The sequence below is a fragment of the Micrasema longulum genome, unplaced genomic scaffold (genome assembly GCF_059751315.1).
Source record: "Micrasema longulum isolate JH-2025_06_02 unplaced genomic scaffold, ASM5975131v1 h1tg001491l, whole genome shotgun sequence".
Lineage (NCBI taxonomy): Eukaryota > Metazoa > Arthropoda > Insecta > Trichoptera > Brachycentridae > Micrasema > Micrasema longulum.
The window spans coordinates 901,203-923,991 of NW_028278675.1; the positions used below are offsets into that span (position 1 = coordinate 901,203).

At 33.3% G+C, this 22,789-nt stretch overlaps 1 protein-coding gene across 1 annotated transcript in view; it reads right to left on the minus strand.

Moving 5' to 3' along the window:
- twin (CCR4-NOT transcription complex subunit 6-like twin) overlaps positions 1-22,789 on the minus strand; it is a 486,185-nt gene that overhangs the window by 461,342 nt on the left and 2,054 nt on the right. The window contains exons 2-3 of the mRNA XM_088236008.1: positions 21,330-21,639; positions 18,699-18,874 (exon numbers count right to left, since the gene is read on the minus strand). Of these exons, the coding sequence (XP_088092134.1) occupies positions 18,699-18,874; positions 21,330-21,631 (478 nt within the window). The 5' untranslated portion in view covers positions 21,632-21,639. The remainder of the gene's footprint in view (positions 1-18,698; positions 18,875-21,329; positions 21,640-22,789) is intronic.

Genomic DNA, 22,789 nt, shown 5'->3' on the forward strand with positions numbered 1-22,789 from the left:
TTAAATACGAGTACATGAGAAATAAAAATAAAAACATAGGATAAATAAAGAAAAAAACATAAAACAATAATACATTCATACTAAAAACAATTTAATGTTGTTTTTACACGAGTTCAAAAAAAATCTTTATATTAACTTAAAATGTATTTATTGATCTATTATTTTTAATAGTTTTTAGTTCATTGGGAAGATTACTATAATTTTTTACACCTTTGAAGACAAAGCTATTTTGACCATGACTTGTATGGAATTTAGGAATTTTAATATTATGTTGGTATCTGAGTGACTTATTCATCACAAATTATTTTTTTTTCTTCTTAATAATTTTTTTATAATAGAATTTATTTTATATAGTGTCTACTGTATGAACCTAAAATATTTTATTTAGACTTTCCTTATTAAATGTTGAGGTTTTCTTTAAAATTACTTTAATAATTAATCTTTGTACTATTTTAAGAGGGTTTAATATATTGGCATATGCACCACCCCATCCTACAATACCATATTATAACAAAGATTGTACAATTGAGTAATTAGCTATTTTTAAACGGTTGATTTTTAAAATATTCCTTAATCTAATAAATATGTATATACATTTTCTAATTCGTTTAACTAGTTCACTGATAACTATAGTTTATAGATAACTGGAATCGCGAATTTACCACATTCGCCATTTTAGCGTAGTAAATTAGGCAAATAAGTAAAAATGTATTCAATGCCCAAAAGTCTCGAAAGATATATTCACGAATTTGGCTTTGTATAGATGGGTATTTAGTCAAATCTTGGTCTTGTTACACAATTTAAAATTCGCTGTTTAGGTAGAGCGCGCTCTGTTTAAATGAACTTTCTTGGTATATTTGACTAAAAACTGTCAAAAATACAGATTCCTGACTTTGGCTTTGGCTCGACGATATCTCGTTGTTTGAGGTATAATTTTAAAGTTGGATTTATACGTTCACATTTTAAGGCGGGCAAGGTACATACTACATACATAAAGAAGTCAATTTAAAACAAAATATTATAACTAAAACATGATAGGCAAACAGGCTGACCGCTACACCATGAGGCATTTATATCGAATGACATAATAAAGAAGTTCAGTGGTTTTCAAAATATTTTTTATTTGTTAATAGACTATCAAACTAAGCCAAAAAAAAGAAAAAGTTCTGTAATTTTTAAACTACACCGCCCGTGACGTCACGAGTTCAAGTAGGCGAGTTTTCCTAACATTTCAAAGAAGGACCACAAACTTGTTAAAACACACTAAACATTGAAAAACATGGCTACCTGGAAACCGGAAATCTATTACAACACATAAAAACGCAATAATTGATTGGTTATTACAATATTTTGAGTTTGTCCAAATGTTCGTAAACAGAAGACTGGATTTTACCCCTAGGGAGTTGTTCCCGAGCGATTAACACAAATAACAACAGAGATGAAGAAAATTTCAGTGAAGGAATTATCGAAGTCTAGGCATATAGAGTGCTTATGACCTGTCATTGGCTGGTTTAAGTGGCCAGTTTACGTTCACATGAATCTGAGACGTTTCAAAGCAATTATGTTCATACATTTCCGAGAAACTACGCAGTCCAATTAAACGCTCTAAATTATTCAATTTAAATCTATAACCTACTTCCACTATCTATTAAAACAATTAGTAACGAGAAAATGTTTGAAAAGGCTATAAAAAATGAATAGTGGAGCTAGGTAGAAGTAAAATGGATTGTCTCATTCGCCCAAACCAATTTTGAATCAACCGTTCCACAAGTGTATAGCTTATGTTAGGTTTTTGTTATTTTCATTGTGCGTTTTAAAATATTAATAATATAGATATTCATATATACCTCGTTTTTAAAACTGTGAATATTTTGTTAATTATCTCTGTTTATTAAGTTAGTCTTCTTTGTTTTTTTCTAATGTAAAAACATTTAAAAAAAGTATATTGTTAAGTGTCCCCGGCACGGGTAACCCCAGTGAGGTAACAATATTTTTATTGTTAATTATAGTTTGAAAGAGAAAATAATGAATAAATAAATAAATATATAGAAAAAAAAAATAATCGTAGAGCGCGTAAGAAAACATTTTATGTGTTGTAACATTTCCCGTAGCACAGAACTTCCCCATTGCATCGGCCTGCCCCCCTAAACTCACCCCTAACATCGCAAAATACTCGAGCGGGATATTGAGTACCCAAATCAGACTTCCCATTATGATTTGTCTCTGCAGGGGCCGTAGAATGGAGAATGCCCAAACTTCAGAGTAGTATGACTGACGGGTGACGAGGGAAAGCATAAAGAGTTAACATTGGGTGATTTCAACCTGAATAAACGGATTCGAATCGTGAAATCAAAAGATCCCGAATAATTTAAAACGAGTTTCAAACAGTTTTGTTATCACACTGATGTATTTTTGCATTTGGTTTTAATGTTAATTGTTAAATATCCTCTAAAATTCACACGGTTAATAATAAATTAATAAAATATTTTTATACGACTATTAGAGAAGCGACGTTTCCTGGGCCGCAATTATCAACGCTACTTTCATCGGTACATATCGAGACGGTATAAAGTAAAACCTATATTTAAGTACGAAAATGTGTATATTTGCATGAAAATTTAAGATATCTTCGTTGGTAACCTACAACTGAACAGCTTTTTTTTTAAACGTACGCATATTATATTTTTCATACAGAAAACTTTATTTTACTTTGAAGATAAACTCCCATTGTAATCGGGGCCCAGGGCCGCGATTATGATGGGAAGCTAAGGACGTCATACCTTCACCATGACGGTATAGTTGAAGCTAAATTAAGTTTTAGGTAGGTACATCAATATTTAACAAGTGGAAGCTTACGTCACTGTTCACATATCTACGCACTAAAATGACATGCCTTCATTATGACGTCATAGTTAAAATTAATTCTCCCGAACGATTACGAAGATTCACTACCGATCCCCCCACCTTTAAGTTTTGATGCAAGTACATCGGTTTATACTGACGGGTCAAGTACCCCTTGATACGCATATATACGCATTAAAAGCGACAAAAAAATATTCCACCGAGCAATTTTTACTTTAATTACGACTTATCAAATTTTTTATCGTTCTGAGGTTGGCACTTTTTTTCTTAAATGCCTATTAAAAATATGAGAGACAAATAAGTCAATTTTGAAGTCTAATTAAATTCCGACATAACTATCAGTTTTGAAAACGTACGCCTAGCCTAACAGATGATGTGGCTAGATTCTGCCCTATTAACATATAAGAGCATCTAGGCGTAAAAGGCAACGGGAGACCACTCTGGTCATCTTTTCCCAGGAATCACTATGGCGAGTACATCCAATAGGCGGTTGTCCTGGCTGCGAAATATAAGAGTAGCGCAGGACCGAGATGCTTTCGCTGTAGTGATCGCCAACGTCAGGCGACCTGACAAGGCACCGCAAGAAGAAGAAGGTGTAAAAATGTTGCCACAATAGTCAAATAAATTAGTTATTACATTTTTCCGTCTGTTTTACTATCTTCCTGAGTGTACGTAACGAATCAGTAAAAGAGACGGCTTTGTAATCGCTCGGTACATAAATACAGGCAATCGTTAAGCATACCGTCTTGGTGATTGTCAAAAGTCATATAAAAATCTAGTTCAAGCGAGCATTTTTTGCTTGAATTTGGATTTATTAGAGTTTATAATCGCTTTGAGGTGGGAACGTTTTATCACCGAAACCTATTTAAAATATAAATGAGAACTATTTTAAATTTTAATGAAGTAAGGAACGCAGACTAAATTTTCGGGGTCATTCATTGGTTGGATTCGATCATATGATGTCGAGATGACAAGTCGATAGAACATACAGAAGTTAAGTATACCGTTTTGGTAGGTAGACACCGATGAAGATAGTCTTTATGATCGCGGCCCGGGTAATGAAATTAAACTGATAAATATCTTTAAATATAAAAACGCGTTAAAAAGATAGATAGTATAATCACTAGGTACTACTTTTACCATTACACCATTTCCCCGTAGAGGTAAGCAGATATGGCGGACCGCCACACACGTCTATCCTGATATGCATTTCTAGCTTCTTCCACCTTCATACATCTTGTCATACATGCCATTCCTGTTTTTGACGTGACCAGACTTAAAATTTTGGTTTATCTGACCATGCCACATTTTTCTTGGTCGTCCTCGTCCTACGTTACCATTCATTCTCGCCATATATATTATCTGTTTTATTATTCATTCGTCACCCATTTATTCTACATGACTAAACCATCTCAGTGACCCTTTCTTCATCCTAGGCCAAGGTTGTTCACACCATTTAAACCTCCTTAGAAACATGCATAAGGCACCGTACTGTTACACCAATTTCGATCATTTATTATACGGTCGGGTTGTGGTCCCGTGGCTAGTGTCTCGGACTCACAGACCAAAGGTCCGTGGTTCGAATCCCACTCTACCCCAACTTGATTCCATTTTCTAATAGTGAGTTATTTACAACTCGTTGAGAATGGCCCTCAAAATTAAATATTTGGGTAAATCATAAGAACGCAAATATTTCTTTTTAAAAAAAAAAAAAAAAAGAGAATAGGAAAATATGATCGTGCTTCAGATGCCGGTCCAGTAAAAGGATTGAATAATAATAATTGAAAAAGCGTTTAACGTAGATTTAATTCAATCCGGGAACTCAGGCGTGGTAGTTAAACGCGTTACCCACTATACCAGTGGACGGCAAACCGCGGCTTGCGAGCCGCATGCGGTTCTTTAGCCACTCGAGTGCGGCTCTCAGCGCAAGTTACACTTTTTTCAAATTATTTGGTCTACAGGTTCTATAGAAGAACTTCTAGGACTATTGGCTTTTGAATCACTGAGGATATTGCGAGTACTGTGATCGATTGCACGGAGAAGCATCATATAAAACTTGATGAAATTATTTCAACTTCAACATATGGAAGAACGGTATTTTTTCTATTTCCGAAGTAAAAAATCATCACGAGATGCTTTTTTGGAGAAAAATTTAAAATGTTTTGGATTTTGTGATTAACATTGTCAACACAATTGTCGGTAAATCTCCTTTACATCGCAAATTTAAAAAATGTTCACTCAATAACAGAGAGTAAATGGGGACATCTTCACCGCATAATAAGGTTCGTTGGCTTTGAAGAGGAAACAGTTTAACGAAAAGAAATTTGGCTCTAAAAATAAATCTCAGTCGTCGTAATGCTGATCTTTGGCTCTTTTGACTAATGAGTTTGCCGACCACTGCACTATACCACAAACGGCCCTAAATTAATTAACTAGTTAATGAGAAGCAACTTCTCGAAGTAATTATTTTAACGGGGAGCTTAAAAAGACGTTAATAAAAATAAAACTTTTAAATAAATGAATAATAAAAAACGAAGCCTTAAAAAGAAACACATTCCTACCATACATAAAATAAAAGGGCACTTAGCGAAAAACGTGATATTAAAAGTTTATAGAGCCGAGGAAAGTGGATTTTAATAGGTTATAAAAAACAAACAGGCAGTTAACGTATGTGGGAGGGAGAGTTAATCTCTACAGTAAGTTGCGCTCTCGGCACAATAATTGAGAATGATCGTCGGCGGGCCACGGCGCACGGGCGTGATTAGTGGAGCACATTTGTCTCGGATTCAGTTGCCGTGGTAATTAGGCGCATTGGGCAAAAATAACACGAGCATTCACTACGAGACAAACGTCTATCCAGAACACGGACGAATTATTTGAAGAACGGCGCTTGTCCAAAAGTTTGGACTGCGAAAGTCCGTTTCCATGAAAGAAAAGTAGTGCCTATAATCATCTTCGTTCCCTTTCCGTAGCGCACTGCATTGGTACACCAATCGCAGAGTATCTTGATCATTTTTGTTACATCAAGATAAGATGATCAGTGTTACGCTTCAGGTACCAGTCCAGGGACTGTGAAATATTCTAGTGTGAAAACACCCTTTTAAATACATATTTCATATCAACCATGTCGGTAATCAAACCCGAGACCGCTTGCACGGTGGGAAAACGCACTGACCATCACACCACGAAGCCGACTATAATCATTGGCATATAATACATAGACTAAAATATTTTTTAAATTATAATTTTAGTTTCTTATGTGTATTTAGTAGTTACTATTGTTGTAGTTTTGCAATTTTATCATTTTTATTACGTATTTATATATGTATATTTATTTATTTATATATACGCCCAATTGGCATTTATATATATATGTATATACATTCATATTTATATGCAATGTATAAATTAAAGGAAATCTATCCTGTTTATATAAAAACAAATTTTAAAAATCCATTTGAGGACGACTTGAACGTAGTCTAGGATTCACCATTATATAATTTATTTATTTTATAGTCGTTTTGTTCGACAACCCTTAAATTGTCTAGGGCGAACTTGGTATTGCAACTTAACTCATTTGGAAGTAAAAATCTATATTGTTGATTTTTGTTCAGTGGCCATCCACACCGTGTAGGTGATCTTATGAGCATCTACATGTGTAAAGGGGCCACAACGTGTTGCACTTGTAATTTATATATATGGTGTAAAGTACTGTGTTTCACGTTATTTTTTTAATTATGTTTTCTTACTATTTTGGGTAGTATTAACTATGTAGATTTAATAATATGTATTGTCACAAAAATGTTTTCTTTTTATGTACGATCCCAAATAAGTTTTTTTTTATAACTCCGGAGCTGGTATTCCAAACGCTCTCGTGGCCGTATTATCTCGTGTATTTACATACAAAATACCCGAGAAAAACTGTTTTCTCGTGCCACGAGAGTGGTTTAGGATAGCACCTCTGGGAGTGTAATATCTACTTAATGTATTATATGCTTTATTAATAATAAAAAAATGATATAATAAATATGTAATAATTGTCAAAAGAAGAAAGTGCTAACAATCCTTTCCTGGGCTAGTATTCTAAACGAAATCATAGCGCGGTATAGCGCGTTTTTACGTACTAAATACGCATTATAGCGCGCTGTAAACGCGTTCGGAATACCAGCCCTGTTACTAGATTAAATAAGCGAGTTCAGTGTTACGGGAAATCGGAAATAAAAAAAAAATTCTTACGCACGGTAAAAAATAATTGTACGACGAAGTTCCTCGAAAATGTATGAAAAAATTAAACTACTTTGAACAACGTCACTAGTTCTTGCGAATCAACTAATAATAGTGTTGCGATAGATTTCCGGTTTGCGGGCATAATGGATTTTTGTAACTAGATTATACAGGTGAATAAACAGTTGTTGCTACCGTTCGTGTAATTTGGACATGAGGAAAAATAACGAAATCCGACACAAGCCCTCCATATAATTTGTCAAACATACAGCGAAAGGGGAAATGAAAGCGGTCGAGTTAAATTTAATTAAAATTACGGTTTACGAAATTAAAAATAAATAAAGCTACTCGATTTATGTCAAAAAAATGTTTTTTTCCAGTATGAGCGAAACCGGTACGAAAACCATCGGTCTTTAAAACGGTTTTCGGATATGTGGAGGGAGTGCTTCACTGTCTGTTCAAAAGTTTAGCAGTTGTGGTTAAAAACAATTTCATTAAATGTAAATGAAGAACATTTTGATGTGGTGATGGAAAAAAATACCCCAAAGGCCAAGACGATTTACGTTTGATAAAACTTACTTATTGACAAGCTGAAGACAGCAAGGACTGCGACACGGTACAAATCTGTTAGAAACGGTTGTTTTTATTTTTCATTCATATTTTGATTACCTTTTTTTGATTTACGTACAGTATGGTATTTTATATAATTTGTTTATTTTTATAACTTATATTGAAATTAAATATACCAGTATAGAAATATTTAATTAAATATGTTATAAAAATCACAAAGCTGAGTATGTATATTTTTTTATATAAAAAAACTACCTACGATAGGTGAACAATATTTCTGTCGGCATTTAATGTCGAGGTCCTTGATGGTTTGGAAAAATAAAGCGAATGGACAACGAAAGAAGGGCTTTAAAGATTTGATATGCGAATGTCGATGGATGCAAAAAAATAAGAAAACCGAGAAAGACATGGCACGACCAAATCCAAAAACTAATTTGTTATGAGCATGTCTCAAAACTTGGAAGAATTGACGTGCGTGCATAAGAAGATGTAGGTATGCAGAGGAAGCAAGATCTGTAAGTAAAAAGGACATAGTAGCTTGACGTGTACCCTCTCTGCTTACCCTTGCGGAGAAACGGCATGATGTTTTTTGATTGTATTTTCTGTTGAAATTTTAAGTAAAAAAAATTCTCACTTACAATTTTTACGAAAACCATAAGTTTTTTTTTCAAATTTTCAGTTACAGGACTGAATAATGTATTTGCATATCTTCATAACTAAACCATATAAATATTGTAATGAAAAATAAGTTTTTTGACATTAATATGTGTACTTTGATATGTGCATAATTTAACGACATAAAATTAAAATAAACTTGGGACCTTACGTTTATTTTGAAATTTTAAATAGACAAATAACAATACAAAATCAGTATCTTAAATCTGATTGTAATTTATAAAATAAGAGCTTCCATCAAAACTTTTGAAAGAAAAGCTTCAATTCAGAGACCGAAATCAAAGTTTCTATAGACTATAGTTTTATGACCAGCTTTTGTCCGATTTTATAAAGATAATTCATGTTAAAACAGTTATTAATTTTCATTACAATCTTGAAACACGAATGGATGGGCGAGTGATGTTTATCAATTAGGTGATTCATATAGAAAATGTTTAACTCAGTTGAGTCAAGATTTCTATGAAATGATGCATCAACTCTTAGCTGGAAATTGTTAAAAAACATGCTTATTTTGCGAAATATTTATATAGCCGTATTCATTTCGTGTGTAAACACATATTATTGGTTATTTTTTCGTGAGTAAACACATATTGTTAGTTTTTTATAGGTAGCCATTTTATTTTGATTTTTTTTCACGTATGCGTTGAAACAAAAAAATAAATAACACCTTTCATTTTATTGTTTGTTAGGAAGAAATAAGCCGTCTGATGTGGAATTAATCTAAACACATTTTATATATGTGGCGCCCTACCCCTATATACTATCGGGTGCGGATAAGGGGATGAAGATAATATTTTACTAAAATAAATATTTAACAACTTTGTTCTTCACCACATTTTTTTTTCTACCGACCGGTTTTAAAGCTATACAAGCTTCTTTATCGAGGTATAATTAACTAATGATTTCTATCATATTTTATTTTAACAGTGATTACAAAATATTACGTCGAAATATATGAAGCTTATAAGTCTAGTCTTTTTGTCATGTTGTTCTTCTAAAGATGGAATGGATGGATTGAGTAGATTTATATATTTTTTATTATAATTAATAACACACAGTTCCTGCTTCAAATAAAATATATATATATGTACATATATGTTTGTATTTATATAATGTTTTAGGTTTACAAATATGTATGTTCTAACTTAAAACAGTACAAAAATCCTATAGATCTAGTACATGGGTTCCTTAAAAAAATATTCAAAGGCAAATGAAATATTTTTTTGACAGATAATTTTTATGAATAAGTATTAACTGTTACAATCAAAGTGTAACTGTAATGAATTCTCGCCAAAAACTTCAATTAATTGGATGTATTAATACTGAAAAGTGGAAGTAGATTTTTAAATCAGTTGATACAAAAATGTATTTATTGTAATTTTAACTTTTACTGATTACAATATTTGCTAAATTTGTCATAGTTTGCAGAAATCACATAAGAGTATTAAAGCTGCCTTCAAAACAGTTGTATCATGTATTTATATTTATTTTTATTCTTTGAAATATTATTTTTTGTGTATCTGTAAAGGCTCAATAGGCTCTAGTAAAAAATGATACATTTATTGACATTTTACCAATTTTATCATTTTTACAATTTTTGTTTGAAACTTCGCCAACAGCAATAATTATATGTAAACTTTTTTAATAGATATTTTTAACAGATTAACATACTATTATAATATACTACTTGAATTTACAGTTTACTGTTTAATTTTTACCAGCCAGTGTGAATTTTCAATTCATGACATGCCTTCACATCTCGGCTTAGCCAATACCAAGTCATGAAAGACCGGGGCCAACACTTTCTTCAGCTTAACAATGCTGCTACTTTTCCACAGTTCCGGCAAAACGTTATGAACCCCTTTACCAACGTAATGGTGTCTTTGTGTCTTGGGTTGAATATTTTTCTCTATTTAACCCTTATCTTGGCAGAATGAAAATATTTTTTTTTACAAATTTGATGGTTGAAAAGACAGAATTTCAAACAATTTTTTTTTTTAGTTTTAGTCAAAGTTTATTGTGAATTGTGATAACGCAGTTAAGAATGAAAAATATGGTAAAGCAGTTTTAACTGAATACCATTTTACTTGTTTCATGAGAAAAAAATTGATTATATGTATCCTATAGGATACATTGCCAAGAAAAGGGCATTTGGGTAGACACTTTTATATAAAAAAAAGTCACTAAATAGTTTTTTGTAGACACCCTAAAAATACTCTTGTTGATTTATGGGGTTTCTGAATATTAGGATTCAATTACCGAGTATATTTTTAAAAAAAAACATGAAATCAGGCGAGTGTAAATCTGAGTCAGGTATAATTGATAAGATTAAGAAAGGGTCTCTGACATGCTTTGGTCATGTAGAACGAATGGATGACGAAAGAATGGTAAAACAGGTATATATGGCGGGAATGAACAGTAATGTGAGATGAGGACGACTGAGGAAGACGTGGCATGATCAGATAAACCAAAATTTTAAGTCTGGTCATGTTAAAAGCAGGCAGGACCGAAGGGCATGTATGACAAGATGTATGCATGTGGAAGAAGCTAGAAATGTATGCCAGGATAGAAATGTGTGACGGTCCATTCTTTCTGCTTACCCCTATGGGGAAATGGTGTAATGGTAGCAGAAGCATTACAAAATCAGAGTTTGAAATGTTTATAATTCAAAACAAATTAAAAATACTAAATTAATAATTAATCCGGTGCCAGTCTAGGGACTATGAAACTGACAGTTGAGAGGTAAACTCATTAAGTACAAATTTATGGTAGAGTGACTGTATGTCACAAAGTTCTATATTTTCCAACAATTTCTTGCACGTAAAAATTACCAAGTCCATTATATAATCAGAAACAGCTGTTCATGATTTTTGTTCACTACAGTTTTGTAAGATATTATTTAAAAATTTATAACTTGGTGATATCCTCATTTCAGCATAAATCTGTAAATATTGAATTTTACCTGTCAACCGACAAAATATTATAATGTAAAAATATTTTTTTTAATAAATATTTTATGTCAACCATGTCGGGAAATGAATTCGAGCCTCTTGCGTGGTAGGTAAATGCGCTGTCCATTAAGACCACGAGGCAGACAAACTAGCATAAAAGTAAAATTGAAGCGTAAGACTTATATTCCCTTCACGTACTAAAATTATCAGGATACGCTGCAGTTGATGTACTAATGCAGTGCCTTATGCACCATTAGGTGTGGAAACAGAATGAAGATGGTGACGAGGAAATTTTTTAATAAAGAATAACCATTACCCGTTGTTATCCCCAGAATTTTCGATTCTCTACCTAGTGTTAGTGATGGCCAACCTTTTAAGTTCGGTGCATAAAAATTCTGAAAAAACCTGATTTGGTTGATATGTCAAATCTAGGAATATAAATAATGTTTGCAGTTCTGGTATATCAAAGAGAAGCGAAGTAAATTAAGAAAATCAATAAAGCGCATCTCTCGTTCCTAGGCGAAGATAGTCCGCAAACGATGCGTGTCACCCGAAATGTCTTGACATGTCACCTCTGAAATGTGTGTCATAGGGCGAAGATCGCCCGCAAATGATGCGTGTCACCCGAAATGTCTTGACATGGCACCTCTGAAATGTGTGTCATAGGGCGAAGATCACCCGCAAACGATGCGTGTCACCCGAAATGTCTCGACATGTCACCTCTGAAATGCGTGTCATAAGGCGAAGATCGTCCGCAAACGATGCGTGTCACCTGAAATGTCTTGACAGGTCACCTCTGAAATGCGTGTTATAGGGCGAAAATCGTCCGCAAACGATGCGTGTCACCCGAAATGTCTTGACATGGCACCTCTGAAATGTGTGTCATAGGGCGAAGATCACCCGCAAACGATGCGTGTCACCCGAAATGTCTCGACATGTCACCTCTGAAATGCGTGTCATAAGGCGAAGATCGTCCGCAAACGATGCGTGTCACCTGAAATGTCTTGACAGGTCACCTCTGAAATGCGTGTTATAGGGCGAAAATCGTCCGCAAACGATGCGTGTCACCCGAAATGTCTTGACATGTCACCTCTGAAATGCGTGTCATAGGTTACCATCACTGACCTAGGGAGATAATTAACATTGAAATCAGCAAAAACTGAAGAGTTCAGACAAAACGAAAAAGAAAAATATATATTTATAAATGAGAAATATAATAAAAACAACAAATAAATGAAAATATTACCTGAAATGCGTTGTTTTAATTTGTACGTCGGATTTTTAACCTTGCAAGGACATTTTCAAACAGTTATGTGTCAATTTAATTTACTTATTTATTTCAATACCGAGCAACAAACGTGGGTCAAAAATAGATTTAATAGGAACATAATAATTTATATGTTCTAAATGTTAATCTATAAGGTCACCAATAGTATCCACATGGTAATAAATGAGCGACAGTACAAATAAATTGACCTTACAAATGATAACACGGTTTGCCCATTGTGAACTTATCAGTGACATTGTTTTACAACATTGAATTTATAGCATTCCTAATATGTTAAGGACGCCACATGACAAATAATATGACTACAACAACGGTACTGTTGGGGAAGTTTGCTAAAAACAAATTGAAATTGACACGATTGACACGGACATTTCCAATTCCAATAGATGATTGATTGGTGACATGTCTGCGTATTTTTATTTATTTATGCTTTATTGCGTTAGTTAACAAGATCAGAACTAAAAAAAATACATGGTAGATCCATATAACCATAATTAAAAGTACACATACATGTAATTGATACATATTGAAGTCTAAATGTTACTAAATCTGGCAATATATATACTCGATTTGCATAAAATATTACATGTTAACATAAGTTGTATCCGTTTTCTTGTAAATTCAAAAATGAGCACCAAAAGTAAAACAAAATGGTAAAGGTTATATGTCATTCGAATGAAAGTTTTCTGCTCTACAAGATACTGTATTTGCTTTTACGTTAAACATTTTATTTTATTACAAGCCTTCAAAATGGTATGTCAAGTAAGACAAAAGTGAGCATTTTCGACAACTCTTTCGGTTCAAGTTCGATCGAAGGAATATAGCTGCTTGCGATATTTGCGCATTGTACGGTGAAGATTGACCGTCGATGGATTTTGCATTTCAAAGATGGTAGGACAATTCAAGGTGCCATCAGCCAATTATTATTTTTTATTTAAATTGAAAACATATTATACATAATTTTATATAATATTCTCAGGGAGTTTTTGTAAAAAACTCATTTAGGAACACGCAGATAACAATATTTATTTACAGACATTTTTATAACTATAACATTAACCAACATATTTTGAGTTTGTCCAAATTTTTGTAGACAAGGACTGGATTCAACTCCCTGGGGAGCTGCTTATATTAACATATTACAACAGAGATGAAGAACATTTAAGAGAAGGTAATATAGAAGTCTAGGAATCTACAGGGCTTGTGACCTGTTGACAGGTGACACATGCATAAATTCATACATAAAAGATACACAATTTAATTAATACAGGCGAAACATCATGATTGCCATTTGTTTTTTTAAATTATTTCATTATTTTTATATTTTATTTTCACCATCCAGTAAGAATCTCCAATCCGATGCATGCATCAACCTCTCTAACTCCCTACGACCAATAGCAGCATTTATATGATACATTAATCATTTCAATGACATTAAGTAAAGAAAACAAACGAAAGAAAGGAAGTAAGAGATAATTGAAAAGAAAGGAAAAACACATTAAAACGTTGGAGAATTGGGATTGTAGCCATTCAGCAGAGAGCACAGCTGATTTGATTGCAGCAAGCGGTGTGGGGTAAGTTCAACCGCTCTGCATAATTATTTGCAATTCTGTGCATACGAGTCGGGGAAGGGGGAGATTGTGACCATAGTTTTTTAAGATTAATCAACTCTTTCACCGCTAAGTATATGTTTGTCGTCACCCGTGCACGGTGGTATATTTTGAAGCGCTAAAAATCACGGATGGTATTTTTAAATCGACTTGTTGTAAGAGACAAAGGCATTTATCTGTACAATTTATTGTTTAGTTATCTTCCCAAATACTTGAACTTCAATAATCAAATATGTTTTTATGTGAACATTGAGAAATTACATTAATAAACATTCATATAAGTGTTCCAACAGATTTGTGAACAGAGCGCTAGACGTATGCTATAGGTACTGGATTTTAAAACTGTTCGGTCATTTTTTCTCTCGCTCTAATGAAATTTTTAACAAATATAATACTAGGAGTTATTCAGAGATGTCACTCATCAACAAATGTTCAGGGAATATTTCGATACAAACTTTTCGGCCATCTATCCTTCACTTATCAAAGTATCAGCCTGTAAAGCCAAAAATGTCTGAAGACAGTTGCCGCATACAGAACTCGATTTCTCAGGCTTTCGAAAAATAGTTTCCGCCGGGATCGGGTTAAAGGGCTTAGATGATCGGTCATGTCGTCAAGTGGAATGAATGGATAGTAAATATATTCATATATGTGGCAAGAGTGAATGGCAATGAAATCTTAAATTTGGACAATTTCGGTCAAAAGTGGACATAATCATAGATCTGTGCATGAGAAGAATTATGAAAATGTGTGGCATTTCATCCGCACTGTCACTTTATAAATTTATAGATATTGATGTTTTCTTCTTTCTGTTTTGTTTTATTCCAGATTATCGAAATATTAATTTATTTTACATGTTTGAAAGTAAGTGATACTTAAATCTACAAATTTGGAATAAGCGGTAGCCGGTTTCGTGACATGTACGGTACTCCAAATTTATTAATTTCAGTATTACTTGTCTCTTATTTCTATAATAAATTACAATGAAGTATTTTTAATTTATTTTACATAGCAATATATTTAATTTACTTTTAAAAAATGTAATGTGGCTTGAAGAATTCAACCTATTTACAGAACCTTTTTGAAGAGCAAATACTTTACACAAACCTAGAAGTAGAATTGATTTTTTTATCAAAAGGTATTTTACTGGGCAAAATAAGGAATTATATAGAGTGAATGCTAGTCTCCATAGTGCGGTTGTTAGCACATTTACATTTTTTGCTTGAAAGTTCTTTAAAAGGTTCATATTATCATTGCCTATTAAATGTGTTACAATAAACAGACTTGGGAGTCGAAACAAAAATAAGCTCATATTTCTTTAATTGTCAACCATCCACCATCGGAACACCTATGACGGTAAAAAATATGAAGGTACCTCATTAGCTCAGTTGGTAGAGCAGTGGACCTGATATCTAAAGGTTCTGAGTTGGATTTATGCCTTAGGAAGTTATTATGCGTATGAAATAATAAATTATATTGCTGTGATAGCTTTTTTATAACTAGCATTATGTGAGTAAATAATGCTAGTTATAAAAAAGACATAACTTATCACCTTTCTTAAAATATGCAATAAAGGTGTTAAATCCCTAAAATGTAGAACATTTAAGTTATTGTATCCAGGAGATACTTATTTTTTGTAAAAATACAACAATTTGTGTTGTATGACAAGCAGAATAAATTTACACATATTTAGTTCCATAACAGGAATTTCAATAAGAACGAATTAAACTCAGATAACTGTAAACATTTTGTAGGGCACAGATAAAATATATTGTCAACCAAACAAAGTCTTTGAATAATACCTACATGTAAAAAGTGTATAAATTCTCATATCAAAGTAACAAACTTGACACAATAAACTAGAAAGCAAATTAGCCTGATAATTTATGTCGAGGATAATTAAATAAAATAATGAGATTGAAGCGGAGAGAAAAATTGGTATACACATGTAAGGGTGAAAACTGGAGGTGCAAATGTGAACAAGGATATCAAGAAGGTTCTGGTAACTACACATAAGTACAGAAAAATGTTAGAAAAATAAGAATAACGAGTATCTTGAAAAACACAATACCTGTGACAAAAATCAATTGCGAGATTGGTAAATTCATATTATTTAGATTTGAATTTTGTTAACATTATTACATAATGTTTTATAAATTAGTATTGACAAAATCAAGAGTGGTGGTACTGCAGCGGTTTGAGCGTGTGAAATGTAAAGAGATGAAAATAACAATGACTCGAAAGATTTATGATGCGAATTTTGCTGAATTTTTATTTGTAAAATCAGAAAAAGAGATGGCATGATTTCGACGAATACTTGAATTGCGGACTCGTCAAAAGTGAGAATAATTTATGTGTGTATAAGCATTTGGAGAAAGTGATTTCAGTTTCATAATTTGCATAGTAAAAAAAACAATTCGTAATTAACAATAATGTGCAACAAATCGAATCGGAGTATGATTAATTTTGATAATAAGGTATATTGTAAAATAAAATAAATAAATATTGTAAATAAATTTAAAACAGCAGTGTTTAAATTTATGAAAGACTCGAATGATTTTTTTTGTGAGAAATAATCGGAAGGCGTATTCTTGTACATGAAACGTGTGCACATTGAATATGCATCTAATTTCTAATTTCAATGAACTATATTAAAGTACAAGTGGTAATTGCATATGGTAATTCATCATACTAGTATGCAGTTCATGGCTATGCATTCTTATTGATTTTGTCTGTAAAAGTAGGACAAAAATTTTGTTACATTTATTTACACCTACCCTTTAAAAATAATTTATTCATCATAGAAGGAATAATTAACATTACAATTTAAGAAAAAAGAAATACACTGTAACAATATGGCAAGGCAAAATCAATGATACAATAGAACCAGAATCAACACTTTTCTGAGATGGCATATTAGTTAGCAAAAAATCCCTTATATTCCGTTAACTACAACATTTAATAAATAGCCAAGGGTAACATTAAAATGGGTTGGCATTTATTCTTTATATATTGTAAAAATTTAGAATGAATTATTTGCAAAGTCAATTATCATTATTCACCTTTCCGCACCAAATGAAACACCAATCGCAACATATACTGATAATTTTTTGGTATATAGAGAAAGACTAATTTATTACACTTCAGATCAATTTGATATCTACGTTAACTGTAGAATACATAAATCTAAACATTGGAATAAGATGGTGTTTAAGCTTTATACAGTGGTAGAGATAAATTGAATCGAAGAAATTAATAGCAAAATCATAATAGCAGATATGAAAAGATTTTATAAATACAGCGAAGTCATATTTCTAAACATTGAGCTTTACAAATTTAGAGCATTTGTACAAAATTTCTAAAATGAGTTAGCCATCAAAATACGAAGAATAGTCCAATGACAAAATTATGAGTCACGCTAAATTTTAAAATAATATGTAATAGTCGGCGATAGATTGTTTTTACGACTTGCGTAGTCATAAAAAATAGAGAAGACAATTGAAAAACGTGAAAAAACATGTCAAATTGTGGGTCAGTGACAAGTGAGACTCACTGCGGTAACCGTTAGAAAGATATTTTCTTATTGCTCGAATGCCAACAGTGAAACCTTGACGCTTCGGATGCACATTCAATAATAGTGTATTAATTGATTGACAATTAGCCACGCCATATGAAAACTTTTACAATGTCAATGTAGTTAAAAAACTAAAAGCATTTTCTTTAAGTACTACCACTACATATAACGTTATATTAAATTTAAATTAAAGAAGAATATAATTTTCTGGATGATTTATACTTCTATATAAAAAAAATGTGTAATGTAATGTTTTTTTATTTTCAAGATTCAACATATGTCGAATCTTCGCATATCTGCCACACTTCAATATCGTATTTGGCATGACATTATATTGATTGTGTAAAAGACAATAAAATAATTACCTAACAGCGGTAAAAATATTTCCAGATTTGTGAATTATAATTATATGGAATTCCATGTAGCTAATTTAGCGTCAATATAATAATGTTTTGGTATAATTATGTTTTGTTAAATGTGTACCTATGATTAAAGATATACCTAAAAACATTTTTCTAACTTTTAATTTCTATATGCCTTTTAGTGATTTATTTTTTACACAATATATTAACGTGTTCATTGTATAAAACCACTGTGTTATAATATGTATATATAAACTATTTATACTTTTTATTTTTGTTTATTTACTGTATATTATTTTAAGTGTTTATTTCTACATACTATGTATTTTTTGTACAGTAAAAGGCACTACGTGCTGTGTATATTGATACATAAATAAATATTAATATACACAAATAATACTGACAATGATTGAAAATATATTTCTGTCAATGGAGTAAAGAAACTAAATGGCAAAAAGTAGATATTTGAACATATGTAAATAATAAAAGAACATTATAATTCCGAATTATAATAAAATAATTCAAGAGCCTTGAAAGTTTAGTTTAAGGAAAGGATTATATTTACTAGCGTAATAAAAATCTTACCTTGCAGGTTGTCTAGCATGTACGTAAGCAGTTTGTGCGTGCCATTGTTCTCTCCGTAGATGGAGAATATTTCCTTGGACAGCGGGTTCCCGTGGAGACCGAGGATCTGAAGATGGAACAACTTCCCCAGCTCATACGGCAGAACTCGGAGATAGTTGTGGTGGAGGAGCAGCTCTCTGAAATGTACAAGGGTATAGTGTTGTAATAGGGAAAACTTCTAACAATGATTTGAAAAGAAATGCTGCATAAGTAATTTAGCCGAGACTGTATTTTCATCTATCTAATATTCTTGGGCAAACAATACTACCATAGAGGTATTCCATTCCATACAATTTGATAAAATGATAATTTTAAAAAACCTCGTTTTACCATACTTTACAGACTGATAATCTTAAGTGTATATATTTGGTTCACAATACTAATTCTGACAGGAATCTGAGATATATTATAAATAGTAATTTTGCTAATATTAAATTGTTATTATTGTTAAAATTTATCTTCATCATTTCGCCTTCTGCATCCAGTGGTGCATAGGGCACTGCAATCGATCATCTGTTACATGAGGGTATGGTAATCAGTCTTACGCTTCAGGTGCCAGTCCAGGTTCAGTGAAATATGGCAATGAATGAAGTATCACATTGACCCTGCCAGGAATCGAGCCCGGGGCCTCAAGCGTGGTTGCAAATGCGCCAATCACTATACTAAGAGGTGGACTTATCTCGACTTCAGTTTTCAGGATTTTTACCCGAGAGGAGCCATCGAGTTAAAAATGCTCGTCCAGGGTTCTGGTTCTGTTCCACACAGAAGAGTATTCGTCATCAGCTTGGACATGGAAAAGTGCTACTATTTGACTAACATTACTATCATTAAGAGACAAACAGCCTTTGCTGGTGTGCCTGTACTTAGTATTCATTTAATCGGCGATGTTCATCTTTTAAAAAATCATGCAAGCTGTTTTTCAATTGGTTCAGTTTCTGTGCTGCACAGCAGCGTTTATTTGGTATTTTTAAACACATATTACAATTAGTTACCCACTAAGTCTAAAGATTTTTCGTTGGGACACATTTCTTTTAAGACAGGTTTATTTTACACACTTTTATATTATACATAGTTATTTATTGCCTTTTAACACACTATAAAGTATTTAACAGATATTTCTTCCGTTCTTTTTTTTTCTATTGAAGATCTTTCATGTTAATGATGGTTTGCGGGAGATCATTGAACAATCTCGGAATAACGCAATAAAATGTTCGTTCTCCGAAGTAATTTGGAATTCGGGGAACGACCAGGGAACCTTTAATTTTTAATCTAGTGTTGTGTTGTTGAGTTGTTTTACTGGCAGGACATTACAAAATTTAAAATATACACCTTCGTCCATATGTTTCGCCGCATGGATTATGCTATTAGGTACAATCCCTTTTAACAGTCTCACCTGAATATCATAAATTTTATCTAGATGAGACTGAAAGGTGAGACCCCAGACACGCACTCCGTAAGATATAATCAATTCAAAGAACGAGGTATGTATAATATATATCTTAATGTTTTAAAAGGTAATATGCTTTTGATTTCATAAATGACTTTAAGCCAGTACCTTAAACCTGTCGCAGATTCCATCAATATAAACACCCCAACTAAATTTAAAATCAATAATTAATCCTAACCGTGTGTGTAGTGAAATCGATAATGGCTTATAATCAGTATGGTGTAAAGGAAGTTTTTCTTGGAGTTAAGGTAGAATTTGGGATGATAGATTTCCCTTTTACAGTGGAAAGTTCAGTGGTTTTTTAGAAACTATTTTTTTGTTTATATATTATCAAACAAAGCCAAAACTTTTTTTTATGTAATGTATTATCATCGCTAAGTTTTTTTTAAATATTGTAATTTTGAAAATACCCACGGAAACACTACCCGCAACGTCGTGAGTTCGGGTCAGTGAGTGATCAAAGCACACATTTGAACGGTGAAACATAACTAACAAGAAGCAAAGAAAACATGGGTTTGACAGAAGTTTATTGTATGAACCACTGACTAGCAGGGATTCTACGACACTGATCAGATTAATTTGTAAGAATGACTGTTTGTTTTTGTTTCTGAAACTTAAAAGTTGAACCCCATGCAATTATAATGTGTACCCCAAACACGCTAAATGTCGAAAAATATGGCTACCCCAGTGAGAAATCTATGGCTGGATGCAATCATGATGGACCATGGCTGCCACGATTACTAATTTTTTGATTATTAAGAACACGAATTTACATAAACCTTTGATGTTGCAAAGCAGTTTAATTTTTATTGAAACATAGCAGAGCAATTAAATTTTAATTTGCCATGTCCGGCGGCATGTCAAATTAGTTTATAGGAACTTCAGTTTGTTTTTGTTTCTGAAATTTAAAAGTTGAACCTAATAAAATTAAAATTTGTACCCCAAACGCGCTAAATGTGAAAAAAAATGGATTCCTCGTAAAACCGTAAATCTGTTGCCGGTTGCCACAGCAACATAACAACGCTATGATTTATTTTCTATTGCAAATCCGCAGTCACATAAATGTGTAATTTCGCACAGCAGATTATTTTTTACTACTGTAGCACTCGAGTTCCTCATTGGGCTGCGACAGCATTGCAAATTACCTGAGCTGGATGAGGTCACCGAGCTCGGCGGGCAAGCTGCGCAGCTTGTTGCTGGAGACGTCGAGCGTGCGCAGCGCGTGCAGGCGCGCCACGTCGGGCGGCAGGCGCTGTGGGCGGCGCTGGAGGTGACGGGCGGCGTGCGCAGCCTGGCGCCCGCGCTGTGGGGGCTGGCGCACCTCACGGCGCTGTACCTCAGCGACAACTGCTTGCAGCGCCTGCCGCCCACCCGCGCGCTCCGCCTCCGACATGATGCTGTGCGCGCGCCGCCCGCCCGCCTCGTATTTGTCTTTGCTGCGGGACATTGTGGTACCTGCCCGACAAACAAACTTCCCCATTACCAAACTATTCTGTGTTTCACCAAACCATTAGCACATTCTGCAGTGGAATTCTGAACACTCTCTAAGGGTAAAAGAAAACGTTGCTAGAAATTACGTATGTAATAGTATTCAGAAACGCACTGCTGCGATCGAACGCTCCACGGGGGTTAGAGAAAGAGTGGCTTGCACATAATTAGTATGTAAATTACATACTTGCTAGCGACGCTTTTTTTAACCCCTAGAGAGCGTTCAGAATCGCACTGCTGGAGTGAACATACAATATTACATTATAAATGACTTATTTATTGTGAAAGTGATTCCATTGTAAATATTGGTAAGGTATCCAAAACATCGATCTCGAACCGTGATCTCTTCAAGTGAAACGGAAGGCCTACTGATGGTATATTATCAATATATATACATAGTATCAATAGTCCGGCTTCTCTTGAATGAAGATCCACAGGCAAAATTCCCTTTCCCAACACTTCTTAGATATAGATAGCCAGGAAACAAAATCCACCTTTAAATATAAACCTTGTACATTATAAGCAAGGTAAATAATACTGCAAATCAATTATTTTTTTTAAAGCCAGGCTCTTTAAAGAACTGGGGTTGAAGGGCAAGAACTTGCTTTCGAGGACTCGTCACAATAGATCTACACAGATCGCAGTGACGCCAGGAGTTTATATAGCAATGACCCACATCTACATAATTAAGAATAAATGGGCCTTGCGCAACCAGTGAGTACACCCGAGTAAGAAGTTCTATATTCATTTGGAAAAAACCAACTGAAATACTTAGGATTTATTCCACAAAAGGAAGATATCAATAAAAAATAATTATAATAGACTACTTAACTATTGCAACCTCAGAGTAATAAAGCGCCACAGGTTAAGAGCCGTCCATGTGGACAAAAATCCCTCTAGGATTATCAATCACGAAATTAGCTATAGCATTGAGAATTGCAAGCGCAAACCGAAACCGTCCATTACACGTTTGCTGTTAAACCAAACCAAAAATTTGCAACACTTTAGTTCTATGAAATAGAGCAAAACACCGTCTCTACAGCTGTGGTGCCTTATTACTCTGAGATTGCAAGACTATATTATATATATTTTGCAGGGTGCAATGATTAAATTTAAG